The sequence below is a fragment of the Diabrotica virgifera genome, chromosome 10 (assembly GCF_917563875.1).
Source record: "Diabrotica virgifera virgifera chromosome 10, PGI_DIABVI_V3a".
In the NCBI taxonomy this organism is placed as follows: Eukaryota; Metazoa; Arthropoda; class Insecta; order Coleoptera; family Chrysomelidae; genus Diabrotica; species Diabrotica virgifera.
The window spans coordinates 68,914,316-68,938,485 of record NC_065452.1 but is presented as its reverse complement, the minus strand read 5'-3'; the positions used below and the strand labels follow the sequence as shown (position 1 = coordinate 68,938,485).

The following is a 24,170-nucleotide window of genomic DNA, read 5'->3' as shown; positions in this document are numbered from 1 at the left end:
TAATCACACACGGAGCGAATACTGCATACCCATTCAGTAAGTTGCAAAAAACTACTTACAAAGGGAGGAAGAAAGGGGCGCCTAAAATTACTTGCCCCGGGGCGCTTATTGGAAGCCTTGGCGCAGCCCTGCGTACGATATTTTTGTTTCAGAGATCCCAATCCTGAGATTAACTGTCCGCCATCGGAACTACTTTTTTCGAGCCCTCGACTTTGACGCCCTCTACAATATTAGTGTACGTGCATAAATGAAAAAAAAGATACATTTTTTGTCTTCTCTACGAGTTAGATATTAATATGTAAAAAGTTTTATGTTCATGTTTAATAAAGATTCTGAGAAAAAAATCTTAAAAAAATGCTTATTTTTGGTCTTCTAAAGTGTACTAGTACCTTAAAAAAGAAATTACGTCTCTTTTTAAAAATATCCCTAGACTTTTCCTATGTGTGTATTATAATATTGCCTTGTGTTCCTAGATTACTAATACATTTATCCCTCATATAACATAATGTATAGGCTTCTAAATATACTATTGGGTGTGAAATCATATTATACAACAGATGCTACAAAAGTTTTATTAAAATTGTAACACGTTAAGCGCCATGGCGGTCCCTAGGGACCGATGTAGGAAGTTCCCCATATGCCATGGAGGTCCCTAGGGACCGCTGTGTATTGAAAAAATTCCTTGGCCCGGGGGCATTTTTTCAATATTGTGTCTAGCGCTTAACGTGTTAAAATTAAAAAACTTGTTCTTATTCAAACTTATTAAATTTCTCATCACTGAAACAAGACTTAATGCAAATAAGAGGCATGATTCTTTGGTTTCTGGTGTAGCACTAGTTGTGAAAAAGTGTAGAAGGGCTACACTAAGTTGTTCCTTTGCAAGCTGCCGTGGTACACCACATTTTTCTTTCGAAAAAAATGTAGCAAAAAAGTGTACCACTAGTGTAGTTAAATATGAAGAGTACAGGGGAAAAACAAGGAATGTCACTTTTTCATGAATTTTGGCTTTTCTCGCCATATGGTAGAAAAACTGAGTACTATCGACTAGGCTATCGATTTAGAGCAATAACCAGAAAGATCAGTCTATATAAATTTTTTAAGAGTTTGTATCCAGGCGAAGGACCAGGATTGTCCGCACGCCACTGGACAAAAATAAGGAATGTTAGCAGTTTTTTGGTGCATTATTAAATTAATAAGTTAATATAGAATAATATTATATTAAAATTATAAACTATAATTGCTAGAATTCTGCTAAGAATCTCCTAAGTAGTTTTTAGATATCATAAGAATTAAACCTTTATTGGTGTTTATCTCAATATGTATAAAATGTGACATTCCCATATAGCACACAACGTCCGATGGACGCCCATATAACGTACATTTAAAGTCCAAACGTCCATGGACCAAAACTGGACATACTATGTACGTCCATTACGCGATGTCCATTGGACGTTTGATTTCAACGTACATTGGACATCCATTTGTGGTCCATGGAGATTTTACACAAAATGCGACTATTATTATGAGTAATTATATATAGCTTCTGTTTTAATCAAAGCAATATTATTAGTAGAATACAAGAAGCTTCTAATAAATGTAGTCACATATTTTTTCATCATCGAATTAAAACACTGAACCACTAAAATTATTTTAATTAAATCTATATAATATTAGATGATGATAAAACGATGGTAAACTTTTTCAGAATAACGGAGCTACATTGCACATCGGTAATTATAGAACTTACAATAATTAGACACTACCAATTTAAATCTTAAATGTGCATTTTGTAACTCTTAAATTTCCCGCCAAACTAAATGAGAATCTTCTTGACAACGTTGTCGCTCTTCACTCTATCGGTCGTAAAAGGTAGTACTAGGCAGGTACTTTTAGGGGATTATCGCTGTTAATTGTTGTGGAATACCGAAGGAGGATTTATTTATGATAATTCACAGAATGGCAAACCCGCTTGGAATATACAACCGTACTGACTCTAAGTTCTAAGAAATAATGTTTGGAAGGAACAGAACAGAAATAAACCTCTTTTAATGTGCATGCATCATAGGGCGCCATTATCTGAATTTTGTCTTTATTAAGTTATTACATACAATATAATTCATCCTGTGATATCTTTGTGTTTGCTGTTTATCGTGCAAGTGCAGTCGTGCATTAATGAAGTTCCTATAATAAAGTATACATAATAAAGTTATAATAAAGAGAAATAAAAAGGTATTTTGTGTAACATTTTAAAGTATAAGTTTAATATTATAGGAACTATTTCCTATACCTAAAGGCTTTTTGCTATGTATGTATTCAGACGTATTTGAATGTACAGTGGAACCCCGATAAGTCGGCCCCCGATAACCCGGAAGTCCGGCTAACCCGGAGCGATTTTCATCAGACAAAAATTTAACAAATAAACAATTTAACAATTTTATCAAATAAAAATGTATGTAGGCCAAATAATATTTGAGAGATAATGTGTATTTGTGTAATTTGAACACATAAGTACAATAGTAAAAATGATTCATGCACACGGCGGCAGCCAGAGCGACCGTCTCAGCTTATCGGAAAGAACAGACACCTGTCTGTATTCCTTTTTCTTTATTTATGTCAAACTGTCTTAGCATTGTTTAAAAAAGACGTGACTATTTAAAAATTCTTTTTTAAAACAATGGTCTTGTGTGTAGTACAGCCTATTAATCACTTCCGTTCTGTAATGTAATCGTGCTTCAGATTGTGTTTGCTTTGTCTACGTAATGGTAACAAAACGTAAAAATGTTGTAGTGACAATGGAAAAGAAACTAGAAACATTAGGTAGGATTGATAAAGGCGAATCTTTAAAATAAATTTATTGCAGCATCATAATATGATATTATGCTACCATAGGTCTGGATCCCGCGTATGAAAAAAAAGTTGATTAATAGCAAGCTAAAAATTTATTAATAGCTTAAGGGTGTCTAGTCGGATAAACTTTGATATATGAGAACACTGGAACAGGGGCAGTTTTAATTGTGGAACAGGTCAAAAATTTGGAACGGTCAGAACACGAAAATGGCACATTTGTTTTGTCCGACAGAACAGACATAAACTCTCCGAACAGAGATTAAACTCTCATGCAAAAATCAGACTGCTATTTATCACCTGTCATAATTCCTGTTCATTTGACATATTCTACATGTTCCACTCATTAAAACGCCAATTTGGTGATAAATAGCAGTCTGATTTTTGCATGAGAGTTTAATCTCTGTTCGGAGAGTTTAAGTCTGTTCTGTCGGAAAAAATACATGTGCCGTTTTCGTGGTCTGACCGTTCCAAATTTTTAACCTGTTCCACAGTTAAAACTTCCCCTGTTCCAGTGTTCCCATATATTAATGTTTGTCCGACTAGACACCCTTAAGCTAATAACAAATTTTCAGCTTGCTATTTATCAATTTTTTTTTTTGTACGCAGGATCCAGACCTACCATATTATGGTGTCGGTACATCTCTACAGTATGACTGAGTTTTTTACCAAGAAATGAACAAAACTCTACACTCTATACAACTATACGTAATTTAGATGTGTACTGTGCATATGTGTTTCATGTTTTTGTAATTATAATGGAGGTTATTTATTAATTTTTACTATATTCTCCGGCTAACCCGGATTTTCGATAACCCGGATCGGCCGCGGTCCCGATTAATCCGAGTTATCGAGGTTCCACTGTACATCAGATGAACATTGAATGTACATAAAATGTACACTGAAAGCTTCAACAACGTACACTGTACGTTTGTAGCGGACATTCTATGGACATCCAATTTTGTGAACTCTGGACGTTCGTTGGACGTCCATTGTACCTTAGCGGGACGTCCATTGGACGTTCCAATGTACACAGATGTACGTCCATTGGATGTCCATAAAACGTACTTGTGCTATCTGGGTTCCTTGTTTTTCCCCTGTACTCTTCATATATACCTGCTTCTGTGAGGGTGGCTAACTACACCTGTATTGTGCAGTATCATCCAACTGAGTTTTACAACTGTTTAACTATCAGATGTGCTTGTTTACAAAAAAAAAATGCCATTTTCTTTTGAGTTTAATTTGTATTTAAAAACTTTAAAAAGCTTTTAGTAATTTTAAAAACTAAAGCAGCTACAAATTTAATTTTTCATTTTGTTGTTTCTAACCTGACCAAAATTACCTGACTTGTTATAATCTTAATTCGAAGGTTAACTACACTAGAGCTTTCCTTTGCTTAGTAGCTCAGCCAATAGTTTTCATTTAACTTGATTTCTTTTTCACTTTTCAGTGACACAATTATACCTAATACAGTAGAACCACGAAAATCCGAACTAATTGGGGGGACAGCCTGTTCGGATTCCGAAAAGGTCGGATTATCCGAAAGTTAGCCTCACTAGTAGTTCAAATCTTTCATTCTCGTTGATTTTGATTCATAAAAACGTTCTCGCAATAATGTGGACAATATTTTTGGACTCAATTTGACTACGAGAGAACCGAAGTAAGTTTATGTTTAACCTTTATAAGCAGTATATTTTAAAGTACGTATTTATTTTTAAGAAATTTTAAATGCAAAGTCCTATTAATCCGACATTGTTCAATATTCTGGATTTACTCTGTCTAATAAACATGTTTTAAGTTTTTGTCTTGAATTTTTAAATTTTTTTCACTTTCCATTGTATTATATTGGTTCGGATTTGCCGAACGTTCGGATTATCGGGGTTCTACTGTATACCTTCTTTGTTCCAACTGTGTTGCATCACCAGAAACAAAGTTAGAAAACTATAGTTTCTTCCAAGTTGTGCGTTAGCTTTTTTCGCTTTCAGGTGACACAATTATAAAATATCTGCTTTTTTCAACTGTGTTGCTTCACCAGAAACAAAGTTAGAACACTATAGGTTCTACCAAGATGTGCGTTAATTCATTTGACACTACTCTAGACTTAACTCTGTGTTAATTAACTACGCTTAACTCCAGTGTAACACTCGAAAGTGTTACACTGGAAAACAAAGGAACAAACCTAATATCATTACAAACTCATTTTTTTTAGCATTTGTTTGTAAGTTTGACATTATAAATAATCTATTATGTTCCTTATTTGCTGTAATCTAGTTTAAGATCCTTTGTTGGCATCTCATTAGTATTAAAAGAATCAGGTATATCCTTACAATAAAATTGTAGTACCTAACTGAATTATTTCTAGATATGTTTCAGCAGCTTCAGATTTTAATGACATTGATTCTTTTTGAACTTTGAAGTGTAAATTACATATTTTTTGTTTAAGGGCAGCCAAAGTCTAAAAATTGAATTTTTAAGTTTTTTGGGTTATGATTGAAAATTATTCTCTGAAATCTTCTCTTTTCAACGATATATCGACACCCCCATCGAACAAGGTTGTAACTCAGTTTTAGCGATTTTACAGGAGAGGCAAAAAACGAAAACATGACTTTTTAAAAATTTGTAGCGAAATGATTAGACTCTTTTACACTAATGTGATATGATACTTATATCATAATAAGGGATTAATGTGAGATGTATGTTTTGTAATTTTAATAACTATTGAAAATCTTGAGTTTGATCGAGATACAACCTTGAGATTAAACATGAGTATTCGTAGAAAAAGGTTGTAAGTCGCCTAACAACCATTTTACACTCTCTGTGTTAATTATTTTTCCCGTTTAACTATTAAAAGGTTGTATGTTTTGAGTTATTTGCGGTATCGCTACGAGAAAATGAGTATTTAAGGGATATGTAAACAAAATATCAACAGTTTTCACAATTTTAATTGGAAATTATAAATTTTACAATAACAATAATATTCTATCACTATGAAAAAATCATGGTATAAAATATCTCAAATTTTTCGCATTTTTATTGCGTATCTGTAGATATTTAATTCTAGACCATTTTACTTGATTACTTTAGTCTTTTATTACTATTAATATCTACTTCAAAATTAACATGTGTGTCCTTAAATAGGTTAAAATTTAGAATTTGGTTCTGATTGAATTCAGTTACGGATTTAGGCTTGCCTGATACTTTGGCATATCGTATCATGGTTATCCATTGGTCTGGAGCATATACAACTTAATGTTTTTTCCGTTTTTCTATAAGGGCATGTATTGAATCACCCTCGTTTTGTGAATGTGCTATTTCGAAAAATACATGTGTAATGTTAACATTACACTGTTTCACTATATAGAAGTATGTAGCAAAAACTATTCTATATTTATTTTGTCCACCGCAACTATGAAAATGGAAAAAAGTCTTTAAATCCTTTTTTTATTTTCATTTCGATAAATTGACTTATGAGATACACCATTTAAATACTTAATAAATTAAACATACATGCAACAAAGTTGTAACTCATTTAACAACCTTGTTAATCGTCAAGTATAAAGAAAGTAAATATTTAACATAGGGAGTATCCAGTGTTACTGGCTTTTTCACGATAAAATGGCACACGTAAGTTAAAATACAACTTTTTTCAATGGAGCATTAGCCAAACTATTGAGAATTAAACTATGTCGTTTATATTGATGTGTGCGCAATTTTTTACTGAATTTGCCTGTGTTGAAATCTGAAAATAGATGTAACTTGAGTTACAACCTTGTTCGATGGGGGTGTCGATATAACACATTATAGTATAAAATATCCATGGTTACAAAACTATTTATTTTCTGAATGTCTGCACTCAACTTACCATGTACCAGTAGCTTTATAGCCTATTAGAGTGTTTTATGTTTTTGCGATTTCCCGAATACTAGGTTTTTAACTTTTGATGTCAGATATCTCTGGTCCCTTAGATGATAGAAGGTCAAAATTTTTACAGTAATTGTAGATAGATAATATCTAGTCCCGCCTAAATTTTTATTGAAAAATGTACAAAAACAAGTAAAATAAAAAATAAAATCTAAACTTTTTTGGGATTTTTTGTAAGAGTATTTTAAAAATTTTTAAAATAAATGTTTCTTTCACTCTAACTTTACAAAAATCTACGCGGGACTAAACAATACATCGCACCTCTGCTAAAAAAGAGTTACAACTCAAAAAACGTTGTTTTGAGAAAATCGATGTTAAAGATTTTAGTTCAGTTGAACATCCATTTGTCAGTTCCATGACTAAATGCAAGCTGATATGTTATTTTATTGTAAATGGGAATATAAGAGCTCAGTGATATTGGTGCATTATTTTTCTCAGAAAATTAAATTTTTGCAGTTCTTAGTGAAAATACAGAAACATGCTGATATTGTGACACTTTTTTAGAACAAGATATTATCATCTTAAGAATCCAAATTATATTCCAAAAATAGTTTAAAAAAATATACTTACATTATTCAAAAAAACTGGCTCAACTCAAAATGTAACACTACTCCGCACCACCCAAAAGTACTTTCCTTGTTTACAACTTCGAAAAAACTGTCACAACACAAAAAAGAACAGTATTTTACTTATTGCAATAATCAGATATAACTAATAGCTCACAAAAAAACTGTCACAATTCTAAATGTGACTCTTTTTAGGATTAAGCACTACGTGTCAACTGTTATAAAGTCAAAGGTGACACTGTACAGGAATGCATGTTGAGCTAACCTGTAAAAAACAAAAGTGTCACATCGCCATCTCGCGGTAAATAGTTATATATGAGTGACGCTTTTATGGAAGAAAGTACGACTTATTTTAATACTTGTAGCATGTTCATCTCAATAATGGCGATTTTTGAGTTATGACTCTTTTTTAGCGGAGGTGTGACATGTAGTTTCAAAATAAAATAAAAATTAGGTCTCTAAGTGCTTTGGTTAGAGAGCTGTGTGACATAACATTAACATTGTCGTTAAATGGGACTTTGGGTGCCCTTAAACCACATTTGCTTCTCAAGAAGTCTGAATTTTCATGAAATTCCATTCATTCAGATATTTGGTTCATTAAATGTCAATACATTTTGCTCTAATAAATGTACCATTTAGGTAAATCAGTTTGTAAAAAATGACATTTATGTTGAAGTTTATACATAAACTGTCTTAAATGATGGATACTCAAAGAAAATTTCTTGTTAGAAAATAAGAATATTTCACACAATGTAATTAATTTTTGTTAATAGATGATTATTTTGAATAATAGTATAACAAAACTTTAGTGTGTCATAAAAGTTTCCAGTTTTCTGATCATAAAATAAGACATACTCTACTGTATACACTGCGTTATAGGGGGATAAACGTAATATCATAGAAATATGTTATTTGGTTTTTTATTACTCTCTGATCTTGATTGTCCACATAACGTAATCCTAAATAGTCTTGTTCTATGAGATTAAGCTGTTGACACACATATTCTAATAGATATATTCCTTTATGTTGGGGCTAAAACATATACTCTTCATTAAAAATTTATATTGTATTATAAATTTAACTTACCTTATATTCGCACTCTAGAATTTCTGTATCTTCAAGGAGCCTAACAGTACACTTATAAACAATATTGCTGTCATGTTTTGAGCCAAACTTTAACATTTTTCGAATATTTCATATGTGTTAAGTTATAGAAGAAATAATTCTATAACGTTTGCCGCACAATTTTAATATAAAATTTAAAAATAAACAACCAATTTTAGTACATATCTCTGATGTATGAACATTTTTCTTCTTTTTATCTAAAAATTTGACAGTTGGATGTTTTCAATGTCATAATAATGCAGAAAAGAAGAAAACTAGCCCAAATGACGTATAAAGGTCGATTTATTGGATACCAGTGGTATGGGACTCTGTAATTAGTTATTAAAATTATTAATTATTTATATATAATATAATATAATTTTTATAATTATATATTTTATATAGAGCAGAATTGGAGCAGAATATACAGGAGCGGCTAGAGTTACAACGATGCTCCCTGTTTTGCGCATGCGTGTTCTCAACTCCAATGTTGCCGTTTCCTAGATGCATGATTTGAGTTTCCACTAGATTTGTGTTATGGACGGATTTTACGGGCTGTGATTGGTCGTATTCAAATCAAGGACATTTAGGAATCTCTCTCGTTTGTTGCAGTAAGGTTATAATACTTTTATACATATTTACATTTTAAATTTCTACAATAAATATTATAATACAAATGAATATATTAATTTATAAATGTAAAGTTAATATTTTTCAGAGTATTTACGTACTTTGTATGCTGTTTTTTATTAAGTACTTATAGTTTTCTCCGATCTACATTCAGCAAAAATTATATAACTAGGGGGTAGTAATGTTATAAGAAAATTAAATAGTATAATTTATACTTATAAAAGAGATAATATTATATTTATTTGTGTCTTAAAAATGTATGATTAACTTTCAGACTTATTTGATCTGATGTACTAAATTGGCTCCGAGACTGTAACAAAGTATTAACATATAAAAGTTTAAGGGTTGTAAGAACTTCAGAAGGAAATTTTAATACGAGAGTGACCATTCCCCTGCCTAAACTGCAATACATATTTAATTTAATTAAATGAATTGCCATAAAATAGTCATACTAACTTTTATGATGGAATTAATGGTAGGTATAGAGAAAAAAAAAAACAAATAGAACGTTTTTTAAATTGTTTATTAGTGAGCTGTTCTTTAGATCATACATAAGGTCGATCATAGACTATGCCACCATCTTATATGCATCTGCTAGCACCAATTTATTAAAGAAAATAAATGTAACGATCAATTGCTGAATTCAATTGATTGTTTGTCTAGGTGCCATGAGATCCACTCCTGTTGAAGCGTTATTTGAAGAAGCCATTGAATTACCACCACAGTTTAGAAGAACCTATCTGAGTGACAAATTCTTAATAAAAATTCTTTCTCGAAACTCCTTATGCCCCTCAGGGGTGTCAGAGCTTTTCATCCTCTATCCATCTCTTCCATTTCTTGCGGTCCTCTGCTAACTCTTTCATTTGTATATGTGTTTTTCCTGCCCAATTTCTATAATCTGATCGATCCACCTTTTTCTTGGCCTCCCTTTCCTTCTTTTACCATACCTTTTTGATTCCATCACCTGCTTTGGTAGTCTTCCCTTCATTCGGTTAATGTGTCCATACCAATTTAATTTCTTTTTTGGATCTTCGTTATTATCGATTGCTGTTTTAGCCTTTGTCTAATATCCTCATTTCTTATTCTGTCCAATTTTGTTTTTCCTATTTTTCTCAACTGCTTCATCTCCGCTGCGCTTATTGTACTGTCTATTTTTGCATTGTTTACCCATGTTTCACTTGCATAATTTTAAAGTTGATACGTATATTGCATTGTATACCTTTAGTTTTATTTCTTTCTCTATTTCTTCCTTTCCAAATATTGTTTTATTTAGTGCATAGTAGATCTTATTTGCTTTTTTCGCCCTGTATGAGATTTCTTTGTCTACCTTTCCATCCTCTGATATTATTACTCCCAGGTATTCAAACGTCGAGATTGTTTCCATTATTTCATTTTTGCGACTAAATAACGTTTGGTTTATTTCTTCCCTTTTCTTTTGGGTTACTATCATGGTCTTTGTTTTCTTTACATTTACCTCAATTTTCAAATTTTCTATTTCTTCCACCCATATATTCATTAATTTTTGCATTTTTTCTTTATCGTCTGCTATTATTTCTAGGTCATCTGCATATAGTAATCCTTCCATTTTCACTGGTACTAAATTCCTATACCCTATTGTTGACTGTTTGCCTTGACCTTCTTTTAGCACTCTTCATTACTCGATCCATTACTAATATGAATGAAACTGTCCCCTTGTTTTATTCCTCTTCTTAGGTTTATTATTGGCGATCAGTTTCCGTTTATTTGTACTTTAGCCAGTACATTTCTATATACTTTTATATGTACTTTTTGCCAGGCTTATTATCTTTTGTGGGCTTTCCAGGTCTTCCATTACTGACCATATTATTTCTCTATTTATACAATCAAAAGCAGCTTTAATATCTATAATCGTAATATATGTGTTGTCTTTACAACACAAAAATTCCTACCCAACAATAGATATTAACTGCTCAAATCAACTTAATCTTTCACTAAAAAAAAATAATTGTTGGAAATATTGGGAGTGTATACTAAACTCATAAAATTTTGTGGAATTTATTTCTATAAAATATTTTTATTTTGTACAATAAATGCTTCTCTCATCTGTTATCAATACATTATAAAGGTGTAAATAAATAATTATTGATTGGTGTATGTTATGTTATTTATGCCTGTTTACTGTTAATAATAATATTGGCTATGAGTAGTTATGTTTGGTTGTGTAGTCTTTTCCAGTTACGTCTAGCAACCAACTTCTCAAAAAAAATTACCAACGTCACTAGACAGTAGTTGTGTCTCAGATTAGCAAATAGACTTTACCTTTTCATACTTGATTGTTTCACTGTAATTCTTAAGAATGCCTGACAGTTAACATGTTTAGATGACGGATTTTTTGTCTTTGATGAAGGCAAATTAGCCTGAGTATTGCGATGGCATCGATAGTCTTTCTGTAATAAAAAAAATCTATTTAATATCTTACAATATATGAATATATGTTTTGAACTTTAAATCAAAATGAACACAAAATTTGTTGCTTAGCAAAATACTTAAAAATTCTCTCCAATGTTAATCATTCATCCCTACAAAATATAAAACCCATAAAGTTAGAAAGTGAATATATTAACATCAATATTTACCTTGAAAACAAGCTTCATAGAATCATTTGGATAAGTTCTTAGAACTCTAAAATTTACTTTATTAACATTTTCATATTCTTTTTGACAATTTTGAGCATCTTCTTGTGTTGTTATATTAGCTCAAATCACTGCATTAAATGCGCCATCCCTTCCATTTATTTCGGAAAAATTAACCACCTTATACTCAAATGAGTCTGGGAGGAAGCTTTAAAAATTTACAAAATATAGGAAGCAAGCAGAAAGTAATTTGTTTTTTTTTTTATAAATATTACTATGTATCTGTAAACGTTCCATAACTTTTGCTGGAAATAATATGGCTGTTTAAAAATGAATACAATAAACAAGTATAAACGTATAAAATAGTCTCAAAACCAAGATTAATAACTAAAATATCAATATTTTTCTTTTGTATAACATAAACACACTGCATAAACAAAAACAAACGAGAAAACAGGGTTACGTATTTCTTTTAAATGTCATCATCAAATATGTCATTGATTTGAATACGACCAATCACAGCCCGTAAAATCCGTCCATAACACAAGTCTAGTGGAAACTCAAATCATGCTTCCTAGATAGTTTGAAGGACAAATTTGTCAAATTAGGTGTCAAATTTGTCAAATTTAATAAGAAACAACGCTGTGTCTAGGTACACGCTAACGTGTACGCAAATAAAAAAGTTAGGTACACGCTTAAACGTCATCAAGTCAGTGATGTCATTATTTAGCGTGTACTATGACTGGGTTTTTTTGGTACACGCTAATTTGAGCCGCGTGTATGCTGTGGTATTAAGTATCTGCAAGTATCGCGAGTGTCAGAGTGTGGTTAGAATTTGTCTAATCGCCTTATGTTTACACTTTAATATTGATTTGTAAAGAGTTTCCTTATTTTTTAGTTGTTTAGTGTTTTTTTTTTAAATTAACTATATGGAGTGTGGACAATTATTTAGTTCTTTTAATGAGTTTAACAACATTCTAAAACAGTATGAAAAAGATAAGAGACAAAAATTCGTGATTAACGGTAGCAGAAGTAATAAGATAAAATATACGGGGCGATTGATTAGTCTGATAAAGCTCAGTAGATCCGCTATTGGCTGTGAGTTTCGAGGGTAGCGCTATCTCGCGGTTTGAAACTTATACTTTTCTGATAAAATTTATGTATGTGAAATATACAAAACGAGAAAAATAGATACTTATCTAGAAAGACACAAATTATGAACTGAAATAATATTGTAACCTGATTACTAAATGAATACACAGAATTAATAGTAAAATTAATTATGTTTTTTTATTTTATTCATTATCATTTTAATATTTAATATATAAGTTCGTGCGACTGGATGACTGGTTACGCAAGAGACCATTGAGGAAAAGAATAAGTTTAAATGAATTATTTAACATTTTAAATGTTACCTGTTTATTTTTGTGTGCTTACTGATTTGCTTATTAAAATTTGTAATTTGTATGAATTGTAATTTGCTTGAATTCTATCAAAATGGATATTAAACGTTATACTAGATTCAAGTCTTATTTCCCATGATATCCAATTTCAATCAGCAACACCAAAAAAGGAAAGGATTTAGTTGATGCAGGACATGTACGCAATGTTTCCGAATATAATAAATGCATCCAGTACTGTTATATTCAGTATTTTTATATGAATCAATACAACAGCTGCAATATCTTGTTTTCTTTTTTGAAAAATCCATATTATCCGCCATTTCAGTTTATGAAGTTTATCAAATGCACAAAACAAAACTGCCAACTGCCACTAATACAGCGTTGCCACATTTTATTTAGAAAATCTACTGTAAGTTTAGCTTACTAAAATCTACTTATTAAAAACTAAAATATACTATAAAACTTTATTAATATATTTGTATATAATTTAGGACTTTTTATAATAAAAATAACAGCTGACTAACTAGAAATTTTTTTTATTTAGCTAATGCCTCGACAACTAATGGGCATTGGCATGGTGATGGTACAGTGGATTTTACCAATTAGGTAGCTAGTGTTATGTGTAGTGTGTGTGTTGAGTAAGTGTCTTGTTACTTTGCAAAGTCGATGTCATTGTCTTTGCAGAGACGCTAATTGTATCCGAACGTTTGCGGTCCCTCCGGTGGGTACCGATCCCGCAAGGATATAAACTATTTTCATTTATTAATTTATAATAAACGAAAAATTCTCTACCCTGGTGAGATTCGAACTCACGACCATTCGGTCCTTTCGATCCAAAGGTAGGCGCTCTTACCACTGAGCCACAGAGGGAGTTTAACTAGAAATTAATATGACTGTTTGTAAACAAAAACCAAACTTTTTTATATTTTAACTGGGGAACAAAAATGACCAACTATTATTAATTTTTATCAGTTTCATATTTAATATTTGTATATAATATTTTGTCATCCACTGATTTTAACATCTGCATGTCTGGATCATATTCTTCAAACAATTATTTCGCATTTTACATTAGAAACACGCAAACACAACATTTGTTGTTTTGCAAAGTTACATATATTATAATTAGGCCCGGTGTTTTCACCTCCGAATAAATATTTATTAGGAAGTTTATCCGGAAGATTACATGTAAATCTGTCAAATAAACCTCCGAATAACTTTTATTCGGAGGTGAAAAGAACGGGCCTCAGATATTTTAGTTTTCCATCGTTAGTTTCTAACAGGCTCACCGAATGCCAGAACTCTTCAATAACACCTGAAATAGGTACTGATTGCACTGCTACTTGACATCTGCAAGTTTGTTACACCAGAATCCAGTTTCATTTCTGTTTAATATTCATCATCTACGTCCTGGGGCTAGATTCCGTGCACTGTAGATATCTACACTTCGCTTTCTATCGATGTCAATTGTCGTGAAAATATTTGAATTTTTAGCTTTAATTGAATTATTTTCTAGTTTTGCTAGTTGATGCTGAAGTGACACTTAGTAAAACAAGAAAATATTTGAATTAAAACTAAAAATTCAAATATATTGACATTGGTAGAAAGCGGTCGGCGGTGTTAGCGATTGTACACAGAATCCCACCCCTGAATCTTATTTTCGGTAATGACATTGGGAAATTGTAACAAAATGTCTAAAAATTAATTTAGAAATGGGGTAAATACTATTAAAAAGCAAATTTTATTTTTGTCATAAGAAAATGTTGAAATATACCAAAAATCTACTAAAAAATATTGCCTACTAGAATTTTTTAAAAAATATCAAAAATCTATCAAAAAAGTAGAAATCTACTAAATGTGGCAACGCTGCACTAACAGCGCTGGCCAAAACCGTCAAATCCCCTCTGCTCTACCCATGGCGCGTCATTTAAATTTATCAGATAAATGCACAAAACTGCCACTAACAGCGCTGGCGAAAGCTGTCAAATCCCCTCTACCCATCGGCTCATGGCCAATAGTAATAGATAGCAATAAAAGTTAGTATCAAAAATTTTAGCAAACTTTGAGCTTCATATTACAAAATTACTAAAATTAGTTAGAATGTTACAGGGCGTTCGATAATATACTGGCGGACCAAACTTATGTTTTTTAAATGGAACACCCTATATTTTATTTTATGTTCGAAATCTTCTTAACTTCCATATCACAAAAATATAAAGGTTTATTATGTTATACAGGGTATTTACAAAGTTATAACCAATTTTCTATGAAAATCGTAAAAAGTTCAACCCTGTATAAATAAAAATAAACACCAATATAAACTGGTATAATTAACTTACGTATAAAAATTATTTTAGCAGTATTTTGTATATATCATGTTAACTAATATTTATTTTGCTAACCTGAATATATACTTTTATATGCATATTGTTTTATTACAATTAAGTTTGAAACATCTGAATAGTTTTGCTTCCCTTCCCCTTCCCTTAATAAAAGTATTTTCTATCAAACAAACAACAAACACTAAAAATATCAAAATAGCGTGTACCAAAATATAAAGTCACCGCGCACGCTAAATAATGACGTCAAGGCCGCGTCTCACCATCAAATAATTTGATCAAACAGTTTGAGCAAACTCCGGAAGTACGTCAAAGTGACGTCACAATTGCAGTTTTTTTGAAATTCTAAAAATGTGTGCTCTCACTATCAGTCTAGTTTGATCAAATTTTTTGTATTGAGTTGTCTAACTTGTTTGTACTTTATTTAAAATTAAAATTTTTCATTATTATCCACAATGAACACTCAAGGCCCCGTCTCACCATCAAATAATTGACAGTTAGACCCGGTCTTTTCACCTCCGAATAAATAGTTAACGGGAAGTTTATCTGACAGATAAAAAAAGTAGCGTCTTTTCACTCTGGAATAAAGTTATCCGGCAGATAAATTGACGTTAAATATCAAATATTTAACTGCCGAATAAAGTACCGAATAAGAAGTTATCTGGAAGATAAACTTTGATTTTCGTATATTTCATGGTTTCTGATTGCCAGGAAACTAAAAATATAACCTAAAATCTTGTATTGTAGGTCTGATTGAATTTATTGCAAAAGTAAAATTTTGTTCTTTCTAAAAATTCTCAATCTCAAATTTTATGTTATTTTGTTTTTGTACATACCTACCTACTGTAATTTTTTAAGCCGAGTTATTAGATATTAAATTAAAGATGGGTTATAATTTGAAAAAATTATAATAGTTATGTATTATTGTATACCTACTCAACTATATTCATTTACAAAGGAAAACAAGTTGTAAAAAATAATAGCTATTTGTATAACAAGGGAGGAAAGTGTTACTTTTCCTCCCGAGAATGAAGTTTACTGCCCGACGCGTAGCGGAGGGCAGTAATCATTCAAGGGAGGAAAAGGCACTTTACTCCCATGTTATACATATGGTTTTTCCACCTTCCTCAAATAACAAGTAATTTTTTCATTTTTACTTTATTTATGTAACTAACCAACAAAATTTATTAGAACTAAAACTAACAAGTAGGTACAATATAACTGTCAACTGTCAAATATAAGTCAAATTATTAATGTAAACATTGTTAAATCAAAATAACAATTTACTGTTTTTTACCAGTCTGCAAAATACAGGATGTTTTATAAATAAACGTTAAAATGTATAGATACTTCGTAATAGAAAATAGATATTGTACAGGGCGTCAATAAGTTACATTTCATGAATGAAATACCATTACGTCACTTTTACTTTTCCTCCCTAGGGAGGAAAAATATTTTCCTCCCTAGGGAGGAAAAGTACAACTTTGCTCCCTACAATCAGGTCCGGAAAAGTATACTTTCGGTAGAGGTAGGTGGAAAAATAGTTTTCCACCTACCTCTACCGAAAGTATACTTTTCCGGACCTGATTGTAGGGAGCAAAGTTGTACTTTTCCTCCCTAGGGAGGAAAATATTTTTCCTCCCTAGGGAGGAAAAGTAAAAGTGACGTCATGATATTTCATTCATGAAATACAACTTATTGACGCCCTGTACAATATCTATTTTTATTACGTAAGTATCTATACATTTTAACGTTTATTTATAAAACACCCTGTATTTTGCACAATGGTAAAAAACAGTAAATTGTTATTTTGATTTAACAATGTTTACATTAATATTTTTGACTTATATTTGACAGTTGACAGTTATATTCCACATACTTGTTAGTTTTAGTTCTAATAAATTTTGTTGGTTAGTTACAAAAATAAATTAAGTAAAAACGAAAAAATGACTTGTTATTTGAGGAAGGTGGAAAAACCATATGTATAACATGGGAGTAAAGTGCCTTTTCCTCCCTTGAATGATTACTGCCCTCCGCTACGCGTCGGGCAGTAAACTTCATTCTCGGGAGGAAAAGTAGCACTTTCCTCCCTTGTTATACAAATAGCTATTTTTATCCCATCTTGCATAAGTATCTATCTTAAAGTTACCCACTAGAATAATCTGTGAAACATGAAATTGGTAAAAGTTTTACCTCTAGTTTTGTTAAAAAATTATTTAGTTTTCTCATTTTTAAAATAATGATTTCTTTGAATTGCCAAATATTTTACGATTCCAAAATGAAAGGTATTGATATAGTAACTAGAATTAAGTATGCTCCAAAACAGTAGATACCTACCTTGAAAAAAAAGCTGAAGAGTTAAGTATCCAAAACATACTGGGTGTATCATGAAATTCTCAAAATTTTCAATAAATCTATAGAATATAGGAAGACTGATTTTATATTCTGACAATTTCGTAATACTCCCTGGATATGTTTTAAATAGGTACCTTCTTACTAATCGCTACCTACATTCTAATACCACGTATGAAGATTTTTAGGTGAAACGAGTTAGAGGTTGATTCTGAGTATATTCCCAAGTACGAGAAAACATTATTTCTCGTACTTGTGATTAGAATCATTCAGTAAAGTGTGCGCAATATACTCAGAATCAACCTCTAACTCGTTTCACCTAAAAATTCTCATACATGGTATTGGATGTAGGTAGCGTAATATTTTTTGTGCCAAATATAAATAATTCTGTATTATTGCTGTTTAAATTCAGATCATAGCAATGGGTTGTTACTTGGAGATTCTGATTGTCCACTGATGAGTCCAGAAATACATATCGCCCTTTTTGTATATGGCAGAAAACAAAACAATTAAATTGATTCAATTGTCCTATCTTACACTGAAGCAATATATTTATAACATAGAGAGAGAAATGAAAATGAAGACAATTTTGAAAATGAATTGCTAAGTATAGACCAGGAATAAGCTAAATTATTGAATTTACTGAAGATGTTTGATAACCTTATAAAAATTTTTGTGTTAAGCTTGTCATGCACGGGGATCTATACTAAAATATATCTCATATCACTCACTATAGTAACGAGTGAGGCTGCATACATGGAATTATAATGTATATTATGGTTCCGTTTATGCAGGCTCACTCATTATTATAGTGAGCACTATGAGATGTAATATATCTATTATAGTATACCTCCTGGTCAGTAAAATGCTTTATGGGGAAATAGAAGGATCAATAATATACATGTATCATTTTTTTATTCTTTATTTAATTGTCCTTTGTATAATTAAATTTTTAAATTTAATAAATCAATGAATTTTTGTGTCTCTCTTCTGCCCTTTCATTTTCTCTAGCACGCTTGTGTTGTACCTTTTCGTCCTCTTTTTCTATCTGAAGCAATTGAGGTATGTTTAGTATTAGCATTGTTCTTTCTTGTAATACATTCTCTAGTTTATTATTGGTAGCTTACTACTGGAACTAGCTTTTTTCTTTAAGAATGCAGGATTGAATCTTCTAGATGTTTGTCATATCTGTAACTAATTTTTTTATTTAGAAAAGTGAAAGGTATCTACTAACAAATATTAAAATTAGGTTTTATTCTTGTTATTGGGATTCTTCAAGTTACCATGTAATGTAAATTATCCAATCTTTAAAAATATTGTGTTTTGATATACTTAGTTGGTTATTTCCCTAGTTTACTATTCAATATACCAGTTGGATGGATTATAAATCTGTAGCGTTTTGACGATGATTGATATGTCCATCTAGCCTAATTTTTCAGGAGAGCATTTTGAAAGTTTGAATCATGTTTTGCCAACCCAAAAACGAAAAGTAATCAACATAAGAAATCAAGTAATATATCAAGTTCTGGCCTACCTAATACAGTAGAACCCCGATTATCCGTGCTCCTCGGGACCGAAGGTGGCACTGATAATTGAAAAGCACGGATAATCCGAACATGTATTTCATATTATGTATAATACGTACGTATACACATACATAATATGTATGTGTATACATAGATATTATTATGTACCTACTATAAAGAGATAACAGAAAAAAATAAATCTTTCATTATGAGTCTCTCTTTCGTCATATAGAGTCAAGTGATTTACGATGACGCTATTTTGACAAAACCTCAAAAATGCAACTTGAGTAATAGAAAGCCCACCCAGATAATCGGGGTTCTACTAAGTAAGTTAAAAGGGGACATAACTTTTATACAAAAGATATGTGGAACAAAGGGGTTTTTACCTTCATCATACACATACCAAACTCCACCATCTTGAAGAAATTTTACTAAATAGCATATCAAGCAAATAATCTCATTCTGGCTAAAATCGGACATAAAATCAAATTTTTGCCTTACCACTACAGAAATATAGTAAGTATTGAATTTAAATAAAAGTTTTCCCCACATTAACAAATTTTTACATCATTGAACAGTTAATAGATATTAATAATATAATATGTTAAAATTATTAATTATGTAAACAAAATTACCACTGCATCTGTTTCATTAGCTAGCTTGTCTTTATTTAAACTTGTCTTTGTCTTCTTTACATACAAATCAACAGTTTTCCACTAATTTAAAATTTATTTACCTCTTGTTCAAGTTCTCCAGTAAACTTTTTCACCATAATCAATGTTTTCTTTCTAAAACAATATTGTTTGATTAAAATATGGAAATGTATTTCTAAACCTTATGACTATGACTTTATATACTTCTTATTTTAAGTTGTAATTCTTTGATTTACTTACATTTCCTTCTTCCAAAATGGAAATAAAATCGAGAAAATCATCTTGGTCTTGATTATGTGAATCTAATTATGTTAGGTTAAGTTAAAGCTGAAATTATAAAAATAAACACAAAAATCAGGTGTGTTCCGAATCCAAACTTACTTTTAAGCTTATCTACCGGATAACTAACTGGAACATAAATTGACGTGAAAAGACGGGTACATTTTATCTGGCGAATAAATATTTATCCTCTAGATAGCTAACTGCCAGATAAGAGCATATTTATTCGGAGGTGAAAAGACCGGGCCTTATTTGATCAAACTTGACAGTTAGTGACACAAAGTGACAGTTAAGGCTAATTTTCACAGATCCGATATCCGAAGACACGAAATACGAATTTTTTTCGTACGATTATATTTGATTGTCGTATCCGAAATTTTTTGACATTTGTGTAACATGTCAGATTATTCCATGGATTGATATTTGATACAAATGTTTGCTGTTGGATATTGAACAGGAACAGATAGATAGTTTTATTTCGATTTTATTCTTATTATTGTTTGGATCATCATGGATTCGTCAAATTATCTGTTTGAAGAGGATAAAAATGTGAGTTATTGTTAGAAGTACCATCACATCCATTTATAATTAACTGTTTTTAATGGGAAATAAGCCACAATTTTACTAAAAAATAAAATCTTTTTTTTTTTATTAAAATTGTGGCTTATTTCTCATTAAAAATAGTTAATTACAAAAATGCCACAAGAAAATAGTTTCAGAACAACATCCATTTATAATTCGCTGTGTCTAGGTACACGCTAGCGTGTACGCAAATAAAAAAGTTACGTACACGCGAATTAAACTTCATCAAGCCAGTGACGTCATTATTTAGCGTGCACAGTAACTTTATATTTTGGTGCACGCTATTTTCTTACGTTTTACGTTTGTTTGATAGAACAATATTTGTTATTAAAGGAAGGGGAATGAAAGCCGAACCATTCAGATGTTTCAAACTTAATTGTAATAAATTAATGTGTATATAAAAGTATAATATTCAGGTTAACAAAATAAATATTTAGTTGACATGACATGTACAAAATTTAAATAATTTTTTTAGGTTATAGGTAATAAGTTAATTATACCAGTTTATAGACCAATGCTCTTGTGTTTATTTTTATTTATACAGGGAGTTGAACTTATTACTATTTTCATAGAAAATTGGTTATAACTTTGTAAATACCCTATATAACATATTAAACCTTTATATTTTTGTGATGAGAAAGTTAAGAAGATTTCAAATATAAAATATAGGATGTTCCATTAAAAAATATAAGTTTGGTCTGCCACTATGTTATCGAACGCCCTGTAACTAATTTTGTAATATTATGAAGCTCAAAGTTTGTTACAATTTTTGTTACTAATTTTTATTGCTATCTATTACTATAGCGGATCTACTAAGCTTTATCAAACAAATAAATCGCCCTGTATATTGTATATTTTATCTTAATACTTCTACTACCCTTAATCACGAATTTTTGGCTCTTAACTTTTTCATACTGTTTTAAAATAATGACTCATTAAAAGAACTAATTAATTGTCCACATTTCATAGTTAATTAAAAAAAACACTAAACAAATAAAAAATAAGAAAACTCTTTATAGTAAAAACAACGCGATTACATAGACAAATTCTATCTAACACTCTGACACTTGCGGTATATACAAGTACTTATCAAGTTAGCGTGTATGCAAAAAACCAGTAACAGTGCACGCTAAATAGTGACGTCACTGACTTGATGACGTTTCGCGTGTACGTAACTTTTTTATTTGCGTACACGTTGGCGTGTACCTAGACACAGCGTTTATAATTACGATTTTGTTGTTCCATTTCAATATATCAAAAATATAAACACTTCACAAAAGTAAGGTTCAAGACGTTCAAGATAGAATGTCAACAGTGTCAAAATTCATCCGATTTTCGTGCAAAAGTTAAAATAATTTTAACTTCTTCCGATGACTTTTTAATTTCGTACGAAAACCCAACTGTCACTTTTCAGCCAATGAAATTCTCTGAAATTTCTATCGTATTATCGTACCGTCGGACATCGGATCTGTGAAAATCCACCTTTATATGTATAGTTTGTGTCACTAGTCAAGTTTTACTGTCAAGTTTGATCAAATAACTGTCAATTATTTGATGGTGAGACGGGGCCTTCAGGATGTGACGTCACTAACTGTCACTTTCAGTTTGCTCAAACCAGTTTGATCAAATTATTTGATGGTGGGACGCGGCCTTCACTGGCTTGATGAAGTTTAATTCGCGTGTACCTAACTTTTTTATTTGCGTACACGTTAGCGTGTACCTAGACACAGCCTAGTGTCACAAAAAAGCTAGACGCTGTGTCTAGGTACACGCTAACGTGTACGCAAATAAAAAAGTTAGGTACACTGTTAAACGTCATCAAGTCAGTGTCGTCATTATTTAGCGTGTACTATGACTGGGCTTTTGATACACGCTAATTTGAGCCGCGTGTATGCTGTCGTATTGTATCTGTAAGTATCGCGAGTGTCAGAGTGTGGTTAGAATTTAAAATTTGTCTAATCGTTATGTTTACACTTTGATATTGATTTGTAAAGAGTTTCCTTATTTTTTACTTGTTTAGTGTTTTTTTTTTTAAATTAACTATGGAGTGTGGACAATTATTTAGTTCTTTTAATGAGTTTAACAACATTCTAAAACAGTATAAAAAGATAAGAGACAAAAATTCGTGATTAAGGGTAGCAAAAGTAATAAGATAAAATATACGGGGCGATTGTTTAGTGTGATAAAGCTCAGTAGATCCGCTATAGTAATAGATAGTAATAAAAATTAGTAACAAAAATTTTAGCAAACTTTGAGCTTCATATTACAAAATTACTAAAATTAGTTATTAGTTAGAATGTTACAGGGCGTTCGATAATATAGTGGCAGACCAAACTTTTATGTTTTTTAAATGGAACATTATATATTTTGTTTCATGTTCGAAATCTTCTTAACTTCCATATCACAAAAATATAAAGGTTTATTATGTTATACAGGGTATTTACAAAGTTATAACCAATTTTCTATGAAAATCGTAACAAGTGCAACTCGCTGTATAAATAAAAATAAACACCAATATAAACTGGTATAATTAACTTACGTATAAAAATTATTTTAGCAGTATTTTGTATATATCATGTTAACTAATATTTATTTTGCTAACCTGAATATATACTTTTATATACATATTGTTTTATTACAATTAAGTTTGAAACATCTGAATATTTTTGCTTCCCTTCCCCTTCCCTTAATAAAAATATTTCTATCAAAGAAACAACAAACACTATCAAAATAGCGTGTACCAAAATATAAAGTCACTGCGCACGCTAAATAATGACGTCACTGACTCGATGAAGTTTAATTCGCGTGTACCTAACTTTTTTATTTGCGTACACGTTAGCGTGTACCTAGACACAGCGAAGAAACAACTGAAACAATAAAGGCCGCGTCTCACGATCAAATAATTTGATCAAACAGTTTGAGCAAACTTGACGTACTTGAGGAAGTACGTCAAAGTGACGTCACAATTGCAGTTTGTTGAAATTCTAAAAATCGGTGTTCTCAGTTCTCACGATCAGTCTAGTTTGATCAAATTTTCTGTATTAAGAGTTGTCTAACTTGTTTGAACTTAATCTAATCCACAATGAAAATTGAAAATGAAATGAAAAGGCTGGAGTGAGGAGTGCTGAAGGGAGTTGTGACTTTACTTTGTTGTCAAGTACTAAGTAGGGCACCTATTACCACTGTTCGGGCATATCAGGCAGAAAAAATAGAAAAGAAAGAATGTAGGCTAGACCTGGACTTTTTCCATGAAATGAAAGCCCTAATAAAAACTAAATTGTGTACAAGAAGACATTGGGAAAAAATACATCTATGAGTGAAAGCATCAACAGTGCGAACAGGTACGAATCAAAGATTGA

The 24,170-nt window shown here is 31.0% G+C and overlaps 1 protein-coding gene and 2 long non-coding RNA genes across 5 annotated transcripts in view; all 3 read right to left on the bottom strand.

The window, feature by feature from the left end:
* Positions 1–8,813, bottom strand: part of LOC114341750 (FERM domain-containing protein 5) — a 217,774-nt gene extending 208,961 nt beyond the window's left edge. The window contains exons 1-2 of one of the 2 annotated variants that reach the window (XM_050641461.1): positions 8,418–8,813; positions 8,259–8,363 (exon numbers count right to left, since the gene is read on the bottom strand). In XM_050641461.1, coding sequence (XP_050497418.1) covers positions 8,259–8,363; positions 8,418–8,513 — 201 coding nt within the window. In that variant the 5' untranslated portion in view covers positions 8,514–8,813. The remainder of the gene's footprint in view (positions 1–8,258; positions 8,364–8,417) is intronic. The other variant, XM_050641460.1, reaches the window with a different exon arrangement.
* A 2,270-nt stretch (positions 8,814–11,083) lies between these two features.
* Positions 11,084–12,508, bottom strand: LOC126878634 (uncharacterized). Its single transcript, XR_007695716.1, has 2 exons — positions 11,681–12,508; positions 11,084–11,491 (listed from the first exon to the last, which is right to left on the bottom strand). It is a non-coding gene; the product is annotated as an uncharacterized LOC126878634 (long non-coding RNA).
* A 6,169-nt stretch (positions 12,509–18,677) lies between these two features.
* LOC126893298 (uncharacterized) lies at positions 18,678–20,531 on the bottom strand. 2 transcript variants are annotated; one of them, XR_007701124.1, is made up of 4 exons: positions 20,332–20,531; positions 20,191–20,277; positions 19,933–20,085; positions 18,678–18,965 (listed from the first exon to the last, which is right to left on the bottom strand). It is a non-coding gene; the product is annotated as an uncharacterized LOC126893298 (long non-coding RNA). The 2 variants fall into 2 exon arrangements; XR_007701123.1 differs by having other exon boundaries at positions 20,191–20,522.
* Between the last annotated feature and the right edge of the window lie 3,639 nt (positions 20,532–24,170).